This window comes from Neophocaena asiaeorientalis, unplaced genomic scaffold (genome assembly GCF_003031525.2).
Source record: "Neophocaena asiaeorientalis asiaeorientalis breed wild unplaced genomic scaffold, Neophocaena_asiaeorientalis_V1.1 scaffold230, whole genome shotgun sequence".
NCBI lineage: Eukaryota > Metazoa > Chordata > Mammalia > Artiodactyla > Phocoenidae > Neophocaena > Neophocaena asiaeorientalis.
This window is the reverse complement of record NW_020175186.1, coordinates 4,407,587-4,423,810: the sequence shown is the minus strand read 5'-3', so window position 1 is coordinate 4,423,810 and position 16,224 is coordinate 4,407,587. Positions and strand designations below refer to the sequence as shown.

The 16,224-nt window shown below is 38.3% G+C and overlaps 1 protein-coding gene across 1 annotated transcript; it reads left to right on the top strand.

The window, feature by feature from the left end:
* The first annotated feature begins 8,673 nt into the window (after positions 1-8,673).
* Positions 8,674-10,952, top strand: CCDC179 (coiled-coil domain containing 179). Its single transcript, XM_024764617.1, has 3 exons — positions 8,674-8,718; positions 9,270-9,314; positions 10,821-10,952. The coding sequence occupies exons 1-3, from the start codon at positions 8,674-8,676 to the stop codon at positions 10,950-10,952; spliced, it is 222 nt and encodes a 73-aa protein (XP_024620385.1).
* The last annotated feature ends 5,272 nt before the right edge of the window (positions 10,953-16,224 follow it).

The window sequence follows — 16,224 nt, the reverse complement described above, 5'->3', positions numbered from 1 at the left end:
TGGTTAGGAATCCACCTGCCAATGCAGGGGACACAGGTTCGAGTCCTGGTCCAGGAAGATACCACATGCTGTGGAGCAACAAAACCCATGTGCCACAACTATTGAGCCTACTTGTCACAACTACTGAAGCCTGCATGCAACAAAAGAAGCCACCGCAATGAGAAGCCCGCACACCACAAAGAAGAGCAGCCCCCGCTCACCACAACTAGAGAAAGCCTACATACAGCAGCAAAGACCCAATGCAGCCAAAAAAAAAAAAGAATCAGAAGAACAATTCATATTTACTTCTATGATGTTAAATACCCAATGCAGTTTTGGTAGACTAATTAAATAAAGATTTAAGATAAGATGGAATCAGAAGTCTTAAAATAATTATGTCTTAATTCTTTTTCTTACTTAACAAATAGATCTCTGTGCTATTTGGATAAATTTTCAATCTCCACTTCTATACTATGTGTTTTTATTTGTGTTCTCAAAATTTCAATTTGGTGTAGAAAACTATATCATAGTCAAAACTAAAGAATACAGGAAGGAAGAGATTTGTAATCCCCATGAAAATGAATACAACTGTCTGCTCTTACATGGGATGACAGTTTTAGCATTTTCATCTTTCCCATCCCACCTTCCCCACAATTTGAGATTTTAAGACTTTTAAGTACTTAAGAGGAGCTCCCTCCATCTGTAAAACTTAAGTGTTAATTAATTTTGTTCTAAAATTAAATTGCATTGTGCTTTTTTCCAATAAATACGTCAATCGAAAGATAAACGCACAACATAAGGGCTGTGAGTTGAGTTTTGTTCCGTATCTTACTGAGAGCTGTAGCCTGGGAGACAGCAACAGAAGTTTTTCCCTCAGTTTGTGAACGTCACCCCTGATGGGGAGAGAATCATTTAAGTTTTGCTGTGAAAGTTGATCACATCAGCGTAAGTATTTTTCGTGTTGTTGATGCTCTGAAGATCCAGAATACTCTTATGTGTGAAGATCTACTTTTTAGGATGAAGCAAGAACAAAGGATCCTATAACCTAGACGGCCATAAATCAGAAAATAAATGCGAAGCTGAGAAGAGCAGGTCCCTACATGTTTCTCTAGGCTGACTGTATGTAATGAAACGCAGAGACTTGAGAGAATGTTTTGCACTGTTAAATTAATCAAACAAGGAGGCCATTAGATGGATGAGGCTCTAATGCCACTGTAGCCTATGTAAGCAACTGAAAATCTAAGTGTGTAAATACCTCAATGTTAAGAAATCAAGAGGCTAATTACAACCACTCTCAAACAGCCAATAGGCTTTAAACTATAGACAAATAACCTTTCTTTGCTTCTGCACTTTCGCTGTATAAGTCTAGCCCCTGGCTCCTGTCAGCCAGGGTGCCCAAACACTTCTGGTTTGGTGCTGCCCCATTCGAATCAATTCTTGCTTAAATAAATTCATAAAAATTTCAATATGCCTCAGTTTACCCTTTAACAGCACCATCCTTTGAAGTGTGCGTGTGTGCGTGCATGCTTGTGCGTCTGATGATTTAATAGTAAGACTGGGTTCTTTAGGGTAAGGAATTGTATTTGCAGTCCTTTCTAAACATTTTGAATTTGTAATATACAATTGATTAAAAGTTAAAACATTCCAAACATTCCAATTAAGAAAGAGACCATTTAGGAGGGCAAATATCCCCAAGGTTTTTTTTGGGGGGGGTCAACTTGAGCCCTTAAACGTTTAGAGAGGTAACTGTAATAGCTAAATGTCTACTTGTATTACTTAACTTATTTTCTTATACATCTATGTTTAATACCACATTATATAAAAATATATTAGTTTAGAAATATTGCTTATTTCCATACCCGCATTTCATTAAACAGTTTTATTCAACCTCTTCACATGCATTTTCAACATCACTGTCTTAATTGTCACAAGCGCCTTTTTTTGAGCAGTTTTCAACAACTTTCATTTTCACGTCCATCTCAGTGCCTCAGAATACAGCACTTTTAAAATTTTAGTTTGATGCTATTACATGTTACTGGAAATTTATGCAAAGCCTAGGTACTCTTTCACATAACATTAGAACAGTTGTTTATTATTTTCATTTGTCCTTTATATGTGTATTAGAAATCTCCAAAGCATAGCCATTTATTTAGTTAGTTTTTAAAGTGATTTCTTAAAAGCCTTGTTTACAAGACTTTCAGTACTTCCAAATATGAAGTTCTACTTCAAGACATAACTACTAAATTTCTTTGCGTTTTTACTGATTCATCTAGGTGACCTCAATAAGTACTCAAAGCTGGGATCCATTAAGGCCAATTTCCAACTAATGCATTTTCCTGAGAAACTGTTTTTCAAAATAAAGTTGTTGAGAAAGAGTTCTGAAATAGAGACTTCATAGGCGTTCTGACATAAGGTAACTCATTTTTTCTGACCTTACACTGGGGCAGGCATGAGAGATGCAGAGAACCAGCAAAAAGGTAAAGAGGCTGAACTGCAGATCAAGTGCAAAACAACTTAGGAGAAAGTTTAACTGGGTGGAAGCAGGGTTCATGGTATATCAGCTCCCCAAAGCTCTAGAAGCTGGAGACCCCCACTGGTTTGGGGTCTTCCAGTTGATTTACTTCACCTTTTCTAAGCTCAATTCTCAATTCCATCTCTCTTTGTTTAACCTCACCTTTTAAAATTGCCAGATTGCACCCATAGCTTTCTTATCACCCAGGCTAATGTGAAGGTGACTCCCTATATGGTCCCTCCCTGCCTATAGGGCACGTCATGTGGATTCTGAAGTGTCTCTTATCTCTCCTCTGTTTACTCATTACCTACCCATTAATACAAAGGTAAATTAGGAGACGGTCTCTGCCGGCCTCTGATTTCCCGCGCCTTGTGGAATTTCTCTAGTCCAAGCCCCTTATCTCCTCTCCTATAAGTGCTTGTTCTGCCTTGTTTTTTCTGGTAGCAGTCTCTGCCAGGCCCAAGATTCATTCCGCACCATCACCAGCTAGCAGCTCACTAACTCTGCCAGCTCATTCCTATGCCCAGTCTCAATCAGAGACCGGACTTATCTGCTGGTCCAGAAGGAATTCAGAGACCAGAAACAGTGACATATGACCTATGTCATACCAATAGAGATATGTGACTAAAAGTGCCATAAATAAATTGTCAAAAATAACTTCTTACAGTTAATAATGGCAAAAGATGTCACTTGCTACTTCTAGCATTCCAACTGCAGCAGCTGATTACTTGCTTTCCTTGCAATGGCCCAGTAACCTAGAGACACGTTAAGTGTGGCCCTAGCTCTACAACACAAAGGTGAGGAGCTACAGCCCTAGGTGGTGGAAAGAACAAGCAGGTTCTCATGAGAAGCAGGTGAAACTAGCCCCTACCCAGGGCCAGGTTAAGATATATAGTAGCCCTAAGGATGAAAATGTACAATGCCCTTCCTATATGTAATTCAAAATTAAAAGGCAAAATTATCTGTGGTAGGTTAATAACTGTTCTCAAAGATATGCCCATGTCCTAATCCTTGGAACCTAATGAATGATGCCTTATTTGGAAAAGAGGTCTTTGCAGATGTGATTAAATTAAGGATTTTGAGATGAGATTATCCTGGGTTACCTAGGTGGGCCCTAAATACCATCACAAGCACCTTTATAAAAGGCAGAGAGGTTAGACATACATAGAAGAGAAAGATGTGTGAAGATGAAGACAAAGATTGGGATGATGTAGCTTCAAGTCAATGAATGCAGGCAGACACCAGAAGCTGGAAAAGCCAAGGAACAGATTCTACCTGAGAGCCCCCTGAGAGAGTAAAGCCCTGCTGACACCTTGATTTCAGACTTCTGGCTCCAGAACTGTAAAAGAATAAACTTCTATTGCTCTAAGCCACCAAGTTTGTGGTAATTTGTTACAGCAGCCATAGAAAACTAATACACTAACCCACGAAATAAATATAAAACAGTCCAACAAAATTGCTGTTTTTTTCCTCCCTAGTTTAACTCATTTATTGCTTTCTTTATGCAATATTAACTCTAGAATTTTATCTAAGTCAATTTCTAAGTTAGGGAGAAGTTTACTGAACAAGCTTCAATGTGGACTAGTAGCTTAAAGCACATCCAGATTCCAGTAATATATTTGAAAAAGTATTTCATGATATTAATGTGGACAAGATGGATATCATCAGATCTAGCTGATATCAAAGTTGAGTGAATTTATAACTGAATAAACAATTCTGCCAAAAGGTACTGGTAAATACTTATGGATGAAACTTCTGTGCATCTTTCTGTGCTGAGACACAGAGCGTTCTTCTCAGTCCTGTTCTGTGCAAGATTTTCATCACAAATTTGGATGATGATAACAAGCTGATCTGGTCAGCAGATGACATGGAGGTGCTCTGCTATAGAGAACAAAAAGGGCTCTTGACAGAATGAAATGATAGGTTGAATTTAAAAAGATGTAACTTAATATAGACATATTAAAAGTCTCTAACCTAGATTTCACAATTTAACTGCATGGGTACAGAAAAGGAAAAATCTGCTATAAACTCCCTACATAAAATAATAATAAAAAATGATACGAAATGCTACTGTGTCCCAGAGATATAATGATAGATATAGATAGATGATAGATAGAACGATGTTTCTCACAAACGTTGTGGGGTAGGATCAAGACAACCTGCACAATTTGCAGGTCCTAGTGCCAAATGAAAATGCAGAGCCACTTGCTTAAAAATTAAGAATTTTAAGACAGCAAGAGCAGAGCATCAATCTTTCTAAGTGTGATTACACAGACTGTACACCCATGGAGTCAGCCCTACACTGGTATTATTTTACACAGTACCCATTCATATAGGAATCTGGCTTATTCAGTACTAAAACTCTAGCACAAGCCACAGAGACTGGAACAGAAGTTATTCACTGGATATAGATATTTGTAGAATGAAAAAATGGCTAAAAAGAAAGAGTGATGAATCTGTCAGCATCTTATTTACTAAGGAGACAAATAGCATTTTATCCTGGAAAGGGAACAGACTTTAATTGTAAGAAAAATTTCCAGTGTTTAGAGAATCTTAGGATCTAAAAAAGTTTTACTCCCTCAAAGCTATTTTTAAAAATAAAATCATAGGAAAATTCTAAATATATGAATTTGTCAAAATTCTCCAATGTACTGTGGAAAATAGTTTCAAATTGAAAAATAGTTATATAGAAGTCAAAGTAAATAAGTAAAGTTCCTTAATGCCCCCAAATAGGTTCCATGGCCTGTTGGAAACCCAGAAAACAAACTAACAAAACAGAAAATCTGTAAATAATGGCACAAGACAGATCAATGTTGACATTCCATTTGTATTTCTGCATAAGTTGTTTCATTTATGTAGAAAAGCTTACAGTTTAGTTTTTTAAGAACTTGCACTATATTTGTATAATCTTACAAAATAAAATCTAATTATGGAAATGTCAAACATGACAAGCTTTTAAAAATGTGAATGAAATATCTAAATGTTTTTATAAATTCAGTTGCTAAATAACCAAGTTTTGAAATACTAGGGATGATAGAAAAGAAAGCTGAAGAGACACAAACCTAAAATGATTTCATTTGCAAAAAATGAAAGAAAATACTTAATATTTAAACTAAGGAAAATTGTGTAGATATTTTATTTGATAAATCTTATCCTGTTTTACAAGATATAGACATAGCATTTATTAGTGCAATGTTACTTCAACTGATTTCATCAGTATATATATTTCAAATACACAAAGATAATAAAAATACCAGCTGCAGTGCAGAAACACTCTAACAAGTTAATCTTACTTGCATTATGAAACGGCCACTTAAGATATAAAACAAAGATCAGCAAATTTTGCTTAGAAAATGAGAAAAACAATTGCATGTGGGAAAAATCTGATTTAAATATTGATATTAAGAGTCATTGATGGGGTTTCCCTGGTGGCATAGTGGTTAAGAATCCTCCTGCCAATATAGGGGACACGGGTTCAAACCCTGGTCCGGGAAGATACCACATGCCACGGAGCAGCTAAGCCCGTGCGCCACAACTACTGAAGCCCGCATGCCAAGAGCCCGTGCTCCGCAACGAGAGAAGCCACTGCAATGAGAAGCCCACGCACCGCAACGAAGAGTAGCCCCCACTCGCCGCAACTACAGAAAGCCCGCGTGCAGCAACGAAGACCCAACGCGGCCAAAAATAAATAAAAAAATAATTTTTAAAAAAAAATTATTGATGTAATTTATGACATTGCAAGGTCATGCTTAAAGTAATATAAAATAATATTTAGTTATTCAGTAAAAGGATTCAGTCTTTAATCTAGAATCCTCCACGTGTAAATGAGAGAGATTACAGATGGGACACTGAAAAAGGGTCCCACAAGCAATAAGTTAGACAAAAGTATAATATATACCCTTTTGGAAATTCATAATCACTTTAGCATATTAATAGGGTTTGAGTAGTTCTACAGTAAAGATACTTATTTAACTTTGTTTAACCCATAATGTCCAAAACTTATTTGAACTCAGTACCCATTTTTAGGTAGGAGGGAAGTGTGGCTTGTTTACTTATTTTGTTTTTTCATGTAAAATTTCATGTAAAACATTTTGGGATGGTGGTATTTTCTGGAGTTTACTTTGAGAATTGCAGCTCTATACCAATCAAACATGAATAAGTAGGAATATTGATTCTGCTTACATTTAGTATTTAGGAGTTTTCATAATTTATTTTACAGTTAAAGTGCATTTTTTTCTGCAAAGGCAATTTTTATGCAAATATACTGTCCAGAATCAGAAAGTTAATACCCTTGCCCCTTACTCTTGGCCATATCACATTTTGAGATTTGTGTCTGGTGCAGGACATTGGCTGACTGTAGTGTGATACAGGTTATCAATATGGGTAGTGGGGAGGTCTGAAACCATTCTCAAAGATGTATAGTTGAAGGACTGCAAAGGGATTTAGGGCACGATGGTTGCTGTGCCACTTGTTGACCTTTTGTCTTTCAGCTCTAAACTCACTCTTCCATATTCTACTTTGTGAAGCCAGGGCTGGGACTCTGCGTATTTTATTTCTCTTTAGAAATAAAAGAGCTGGAAATTTAGCCAGCTGGAGTCCTTGTAGATTTAGCCAATAGTGGGTGCTGAAGGAAGATTGGAAGGCAGGTGGAGGGGAGAAGGATTGGACTCAGACCTGTTCTCTTGCTCTCAGTGTCACTCTAGCCATGACACTTCACCTGGCAGTAGCAATGGACCGCAGCAGCAGTTATTCCCAGTTACTAAATTCTTTCTGCATGCCCAGAATTAGTTTTATCGCTTTTAAAAGCAGTTGGTGGCATAGCACAGTATTAAGAGCACAGGCTCTGGAGGCAGACTGTGGATTTAAATCCCAGCTCACTCTCCAGTTGTACAACCTTGGGCAAGTTATTTAACATACTAGTCCCTTATTTTCCAGCCCGTAATCATCACACATTTACCCTGTTGGGATGCTATAAGAAGTTAATGAGTTAATATGCTAAGCATAAACTCTATAGAAGTTGTAAGGTCGGATCTTAACAAACGGCACCGCAAAACAGAGGAAAGCTTCAAGTGAGCTTTATTAGGGAGCGCTCCCGGGCGAGGTTCACTGGTCCGAGAGAAAGGGGCCAGAGAAGTCGCACCCGGGCGAGGGTTGGGCAAGATTTTATAGGGGAAGAAGGGAAGGGGTGTGGTGAATCTGGGAGGGCGCAGGGTATTCCTTATTTGGTGGTCTTTTCGGGTATCCTGGGGGACCGTTAGTCCCGCCCCTCGAAAGGCAGGAAGGCTGGGCTGGGTTCAAAGTCCTCAGGTCAGTTCCTGGAACTGGGTGGTCCGGAATGTCTCCAGGTCAGTTCCTGGAACTGGGTGGTCCGGAATGTCTCCAGGGCAGTTTCTGGAACTGGGTGGTCCGGAGAATTTCGGTCTGATGCAACCTGTGAATCTGATTGTGTTCCCCTGCCTCGGGCCAGTTGGCCTTACAGAAGTGTTAGCCATTATTAGTGTGTGAAGCAAGAACTGTCCTAGTTCTGCTAAAAGTGATGGGGAGATGGTGGATTCAGATTTTAATAGAGGGAAGAAAGTTTGAAGGAAATGCTGAGGAGTACTAAAAAGAAAGAGGTAGTGCAACATGAAAGTGGTTAAGCAGCGATGAGGACCCAGTTTAAGCTGGAGATCATGAATATGTATTGTAGCTATCTTCAAGATTTCCCCCCCCTTCAGCCCGGTTATGGACCTGAAGACAAGTAGTTGGATGGATCCAACTGGAAACTGTGACGGAAGAACAATGAGGTGTTGGAATTCAGAACCCTGAGGATAGGCTAATGTGAGGGACCGTGGAATCTAAGCTAGATGTGTTAGAAGGGAAGGGAACTCCCTGGAGAGAGAGTAGAGAGTTCCGGACTAGAAAATTGGTGTTATGTGGGTGTTTGAGCGACAGAGCCGGAAGGATAGGGGATTGTGGTGACCTGACATCCCTAGTTCCACAGATGCTCTTCCGAGGCTAGGAACTCCGCCTTCCCGGCACTGGGATTGGAAGACAGCTAAGGGAAAGGGCGGGGCCCTCCCGGCCTGGATAAAGGGAATTGTGACGGGACCGGGTGGGGCTCGCGGGCCGTAGGTGGCGCACCCGCGAGGACTTGGCGGGAGTCCGGCAGTGGGCGCCGCTGCGCTGCGAGGCTCTGCAGAATGTGCCTGTGCTGCAGGCAGGACGACGCTGTCCAAGTCAACCCCGTGAGTCCCCCCGGGCCCTCTGCCGCCCTGGCGCCGGCCTCCCCCATGGGAGGCCGCCTCGGCCGCTCGCGCTGCTGGCCTTTACGCGGGGGTTGGTGCTTTGGGGTTGGGAAATCCCGGGTGAAGGAGGCAGACTAATTTCTGGGCTGCAGGACCCACCGGGAGGAGGAAAAGCCCCACCTCGCACCTGTTGGGGGCCAGGCGCGTGCAGTCATCTGTTTGTTGAATGACTTATTGACCCAGCATGACAATATTCAGTACCAACAGAAACATGAAATTTTGGATTTCTTGTACACCCTTTCCTTCCAGAATAAATCTCAGTAGTCCTGGTAATGTGGTTCATAGCAGGTTCTTTTTTCTCAAAATACTATCTCATCTTCCACCCCAATGTTTACTTTGATGCTCTTATTCTGATCCTGCTTCTTGCAGTTGAGATAATAGGCGTCTATTACATAAATAGAAAACAGTAGCATAGGCTTCCTATCATAATAGCTGATTTTTCTGTTTGCTCATGAGTTTTATTTTATTTTTTAATTTTACATGTTATGTAGGAAGGCTCAAAATGGCATTATCCTTCAGACGTCACTGAAAGGCAGGTAATGTTTAAATAAATAATTATGGTTAATTCAAAAGTGTGACTTTATCTTGTCCCTTTATGTGTGATCGTCCCTAATAGGACAAAAGTTCTATCAGCTAGACACTTCTGTGTTATCTTTCTTGAGACTCTAGGATCTTGTGACTACTATCAGAATGAGTCTTAACTAGGATAACCTAAATGGTTTAATATTCTCCTTTTTTTAATGTAACATGTGATACATACACAAGGATATATGTAGCATACATAATTTTACAGCAGGGTAACAAAATATACCTCCAATTTAAGAAAACATGAGTATCCTTGAACTCATCTAGGAGCCGCTTCCTTACTCGACCTCCCTGTGTCTCTCCCAGAGGTAACCACTACCTTGAATTTTATTTTTATCAAGCTAATCTCTTTCTTTAATAGTTTATCACCTACGTGCTTCTAAAAGGATATTGTTTTTCTTGGTTTTGAACTTTATAAATATAAGATCACACAAAGATCATTGTATGATTTATTCTTCCTTCTTTTTTTAAAAAAATAAATTTATTTATTTATTTTTAGCTACGTTGGGTCTTTGTCGCTGTGTGCGGGCTTTCTCTAGTTGTGGCGAGTGGGGGCTACTCTTTGTTGCAGTGTGCGGGCTTCTCACGCGGTGGCTCCTCTTGTTGCGGAGCACAGGCTCTAGGCGCTCGGGCTTCAGTAGTTGTGGCTCGCGGGCTCTAGAGCACAGGCTCAGTAGTTGTGGCGCACTGGCTTAGCTGCTCCGCGGCACGTGGGATCTTCCTGGACCAGGGCTCGAACCCGTGTCCCCTGCATTAGCAGGCGGACTCCCAACCACTGCACCACCAGGGAAGTCCTATTCTTCCTTCTTAACATTGTTTTCTATTGTTCATATTGTGCACTATCGTGCACAGTTAATGAAGTGGAAATAAAGAGTAAATAGTTTCATTTGAAAACTCTACTGAGGTGGGACTTCCCTGGTGGTCCAGTGGTAAGGAATCTGTTCTGCAATGCAAGGGACGCGGGTTCGATCCTCGGTTGGGGAACTAAGATCCCACATGCTATAGGGCAACTAAACCCGCGCACGCCACGACACTGAGCCCAAGCATCTCAACTAGAGAGCCTGCATGCCGCAAACTACAGAGCCCACTTGTCCTGGAGCCCATGCGCCACAACTAGAGGAGAAAATCTGCACGCCACAACTTAGAGAAGAGATAAAACCATCGCACCACTACTAGAGAGAAGCTCACGCGCCACAAGGAATGATCCCGCACGCCGCAACGAAGATCCCACGTGCCCCAACTAAGACCACAAAAACAAGAATACTGAGGCACCAAAATGTTTTCTTCATCTATAAATCACACATTTGCAAAAAGTTTTTTTCCTATTTCTATGTAGCTGTGTAAGCTGTATGCACTGATTGTATTTATCTTTTTTTATGGACACAAACCAAAAATGTTGTCAGCATGCTATGCTGTTAACATTGTAAATGTCTTCTTTCCTTTTAATTTTCCCAAAGTCCACAGATAAACATATTGAGCGTATGCAAAACCTAAGGAAACAGAAGAGGAAATTTAGTAAACGTTTTTCAAGGCCTGCCCCTGTTCCAGAACCAGGACTCCTAGTAAGCGTAGAGACTCCACTAAAATGAACAGATCCTTAAATGCAAGAGGCATCCTCAATTTTTCATTTATGGAACACTCTAAATTTTGTTTCTTTCTTTTCCTTTGAGAAATCAGTAACCGCAGTCTGGGAAGATACCTTAAAACTCCTCTAATCAAATTCTCATCTGTTATTTAAATCTCTTTTGTAGTTGTCTCCTGGAGATGATGTGGTTTAATGGGAAGAGTGTGGTCTTTGAAAGCTCAGTGCTCTGGATTCCAGTTTTTCCTTTGCGTATATTATCTGACTCCCTAAAATTATTCACTTAAATCTTCTGGGTTGTATTATTTGGACAATAAATCACAAAATCTCCTGCCAAATAGGTTTTCAGCCTAGGCTTGAACCCTTGGCAACATCAGAAAACTCTACCATAGCTTATATTCCATCCTTGCATACTTTTGACAAGGATTTAAAAGTTCTTCCACATAACATGGTTATATTGCCTCCATGAGCCTTTTACATGTGGTACCAATTACACGTCTAATAGCCAGTCATAAATCCAATGGCCCTTCCACTGGAAAGTCCTTCAGATATTTGAAGAAAGCTGTTACCTCCCTTCATATGCAGACTTTTCTTCAGGGTGAAAATCCCCAAATTTCCTCATCCATTCCTCTTCCACCTTAGTAGTGACCCCTGGCCTTATTCAGGCAACTTCCAGGATCAGGATTATATTTCATTATAGAAAGATTACAGAAAGATTTGGGAAAAGTTATATTTCTGATCATTAAGATTTTTTTTCTGTTGGTTTTCTTTTTGAAAGAAAATATTTTATAAGCGCAGCTAATGGATAGCTATGTCAGTTAGGAATTTCTAACTTCATCTCCTTATAAGAGAAACTCAACTGCAATGGTTTAACCAAATAGGAGTATTTTTTCTTCCAAAGGAGAACTCCTGACCTAGGCAGTCTAGGGTTGATAGGGTGGTTTCAAAAATCATCGAAGAAGTCTCAGGTTCCTTCTGTCTTTTTGATCCTTCACACTTTTCACATGATTTTTATTCTCATTGTCTCATAAAAGCGTCTACATAGGTAGAGATTGTGTCCACGTTCCAAAAGAAAAAGATACAGGACAAAGGGCGAAAAGTATACACCTGCTGAATCGGTTCTTTTTGATCAGGAAAATAGCCTCTTTATATGTATGTATGTATTATCTTGTTTGTGGTGATGGTTTCATGGGCGTACACGTGTCAGAACATTTAAAAGTGTACACTTCAAATAAATATGTGCAGTTTATTGCAGGTCAACTATACTTCAATAAAGCTGATAGACACTCCCCCGCACAAACATATATATGTGTGTGTATATATATATATATATATATATATATATACACGTTTTATATACTATTACAATATTATACAGGAGATTGTTTACTGTCCTAAATATCTCCTGTGCTCTATACATTCATCCCTTCCCTCTTCCCTCACCCCTCTCAAGCCCCTGGCAATCACTGATCTTTTTGCTATCTCTATAGTTTTGCTTTTCCCAGAATGTCATATGGTTGGAATCATACAGTATGTAGTCTTTCAAACTGGCTTCTTTCACCTAGTAATACATACTGAAGTTTCCTTCATATCTTTTCATGACTTGATAACATTTTTTTAATCCATTGTATGGATTCATTCACCTATTGAAAAACATCTTGGTTGCTTCCAGTTTTTGGCAATCATCGATAAAGCTGCCATAAACCTTCATGGGCAGGTTTTTGTGTGGACATAAGCTTTCAACTCATTTGGGGAAGTACCTAGGAGCACAATTGCTGGCTCATATGGTAAAACTATGTTTAGCTTTGGAAAAAAACTGGCAAAACTGTCTTCCAAAGTAGCAGTATCATTTTGCATTCCCACCAGCAATGAATGAGAGTTCTCTGTGGCTTCTCATCCTTGGCAACATTTGTTATCAGTGTTTGGAGATTGTAGCCATTTAGACAGTTGTGTAGTGATATCTCATCGTTTTAACTTGCAATTCCCTGATGATATGTACTCTTGACAATCTTTTCATATGTTTATCTGCATCTGTATAACTTTTTTGGAAAGGAGTCTGTTCAGACCTTTTGCCCACTTTTTAATTTTTTTTTGTTGTTGTTAAGTTTTGAGTCATTTGTATATTTTGGATACCAGTTCTTTATGTGTTTTGCAAATATTTTCTCCCAATCTGTGCTTTGTGGTTTTTTTTTTTTCTTTTTTTTGCGGTACGCAGGCCTCTCACTGCTGTGGCCTCTCCCGTTGCGGAGCACAGGCTCTGGACGCGCAGGCTCAGCGACCATGGCTCACGGGCCCAGCCGCTCCGCGGCATGTGGGATCTTCCTGGACCGGGGCACGAACCCGTGTTCCCTGCATCGGCAGGCGGACTCTCAACCACTGCGCCACCAGGGAAGCCCTAGTTTGGTTAATCTTTCTATCCCTTTTCCAGTGCTGATATCTTGTGCCATTGATCTCCTCCTTTTGTGCCTTGCCCTCAATACCAGACCATTTAGGGCATTCCATGAAAAAGCTCCTTTTTCTTTCTTGAGCTACCAGATGTGTCTTATAGAAATATCTACAAAATGTTCTTTATCAATTATCCCACCAACTCACTTGAGCTTTCAGAGACAACTGAAATGTCTCACAAATAAATACAAATATAAAAAATAAAATGCATGATCCATGAAAAGCCTGAGCTCAATCTGGTACTTAGTATTCATTGTCGTTAATACAAAAATTCTGGAGTTATCTTCAGAACATACAGATATTTTCTTTTGGCAGTACTAGGCAGTCATGAAAGTTCTGATATTCTGTAAAGGAAAAAATACACGTTTTTCCCGAAAAAAAGAACGTCAGGGGCTCAAAGGTCCAAAGTATACATTATCCTAGTGTTTCTTCTATATGTTGACCAAAATATATAATACCTCCTATTTAAGCTCAGGCTCTCCCTACTTCTCAAATGTGGGCTAAGATAAATTTTGTTTGGTTTAATTTCCAAACCATTGTGGACTGATCATTCTGTAACATGCAATCAAAATGTTATGGCAATATCAAATTATTATAAACGAACATAAATGTTTACTCTCAATTTCTCTACTAATCTTGTTGCAAAGTAGTAATGAATGTAAGATTAGCACCAAAACCAGACCACACAGAATAACACTACTTTGTACATCTTAAATGGTTTGGGATGAAAATAAAGGTCTGAGTCCATACGTACAAGTCCTTTATTAACATGGATTGTGCCCAGTAGAACAGAAGATGCAGGATGAGGCTAGAGCACTCAGTTGTGTTGTGAAAAGTTTGAAAAAGTAGTTTTTGTTTTCATTTTGTCTGTTTAAAATCTCTATAACAAAAGTTTTCTCCTAATTATATAATTATAATATTCATGCATATTAAAATTATCCTGAAGTATTATTTTAAGGTTCAGTTCTTCCTAATAGTGATATACATAATCTTTCCATTTTCACTTATTTGTCCCTCTTGTTCACTTCATTTTGGGTCATTTCAAGACTTCAAACACTCAACAGATGTGTATAACATACCTTCTCAGTCAATCACATACCATAAGACTTGGGAAGAAAAATCCTTATGCTTAACATCTCTGTCAAATCCATTATGTTCAGAAATGCCTTTACCCTTTCTCCTGATCGTTAGTTTTGGTTTCTGCAAATTCTTTTTACTTGTAGCATTTGTTGCTTGACTCATAGAAAAAAAAGTTTATGTCATATTTATTCCCAGATATGATTTATTTGATAATAGTGCTTCTCATATCTGGCTTCTATCTGAATGTGACCTTGTTTTAATTTAGAATAGCATTTCTAGCTCTTTATACAATTCTTTTTGTATAAGAAAGGCTTCTCTCTCTGAGACTTTTCCCAGAGGACTTACAGTTTGTATAAACTTTTCCTTATGTATATTTTGATTGAATTTATTTTTCTTTGTGTATTTTAATCTCTTCTAGTGGACATAAAGCTGAAGTCTGTATGGAAGAAACCATGCCAGAACAAAATATGCAGATTTCTAACATCAAGTGGCATTTTGTGATTTGACTTCGTTTGAAAAATAAAGACAATGTTCTGCCATTTCCGCAAAATAAAGAGTGCAGCCATTTAACATCCAAGCTACAGGGTCTAGAATTTTATTAAATACCACCTTACTACCACTTTCTTTTCTGTGATAATTTGAGATTTGCTTCTTTTCAACAAATAATAATACGCATAAGCCTTTGAAAATGATGTATTCATGTTTAAATTTTTACAATTGGATTTACAACTTATTTAGAGATTTAGAATTATGATTTAATAATGGGGGAAATAAATTTCCTCTGCTGTATATTTATAATGACTTGTGTTTAAACAAAATGTTTAAAATCTTTAAACAGTCCTAGGAGAGAGTTTTGTTTTGTTCTGTTTTGTTTTTTATTGAAGTATAGTTGATTAACAATATTAGTTTCAGGTGTGCAATGTAGTGACTCAATATTTTTAAAGATTATACTCCATTAAGTTACTATAACATATTGCCTATATTCTCTGTCCACATAGTGGAAACTATGTGTCTGTGTGTATATATTTATATATGTGTGTTGTAGAGGTGTGGTATTGCCAATATTAATTTGTAAAAGGACTCTATTTAATTGGCTTAAAGGAAATTAAGTGCTTATATAAATACTCAGAAATATAAAAGAAAGTAACCCAAATGAATTTTAGGATCACATGATCTAGAATTAATAGATTAAATGAAATAGATTTAATTTAAATGAATGAAAACAAGTTTGTTTGTTGGTTTAATTAATACAGACATTTCTTTAGGGTCATCAACATTAAGTATAATATTTTTATTGTACCTAGGTTTACTAGAAATCAGATAAGATCTTATCCCCATTACAAAATTTGTCAGCAAGAAAAATAACTTGATATGATGAAACTTTTAAGTAAATTAAATGTAAATAAGAGTTTTAAGTGAACTCTTTAGGAATAATTATGTTTTAAGTATATCTATCGAAAATAGGACCTCCAGATTTTTTTTTTGTAACTTGAAACTGCTAAATTAAGTTCAATGATGGCAATTCATTGAATATCCAGATCATTTCCAAATAAGATACTGAAATATTAATTACTGAACAGAGGTTTCCTTTTACAGAGAAACTAAAGATATTTAGGACTATTAATAAATATGTAATAGCGTATACTAACGCATATATGTGGAACCTAGAAAAACGGTACAGATGAACCAGTTTGCAGGGCAGAAATAGAGACACCGATGTAGAGAACAAATGTATAGACACCAAGGGGGGAAAG

What these genes read in the sequence shown, in the direction of transcription:
- CCDC179 (XM_024764617.1), top strand. Translation starts at nt 8,674, where the DNA reads ATGTGCCTGTGCTGCAGGCAGGACGACGCTGTCCAAGTCAACCCC. An exon ending in ACGCTGTCCAAGTCAACCCC is followed by an intron (nt 8,719 to 9,269) that starts GTGAGTCCCCCC and finishes CATGTTATGTAG; the next exon opens with GAAGGCTCAAAATGGCATTA. An exon ending in CAGACGTCACTGAAAGGCAG is followed by an intron (nt 9,315 to 10,820) that starts GTAATGTTTAAA and finishes ATTTTCCCAAAG; the next exon opens with TCCACAGATAAACATATTGA.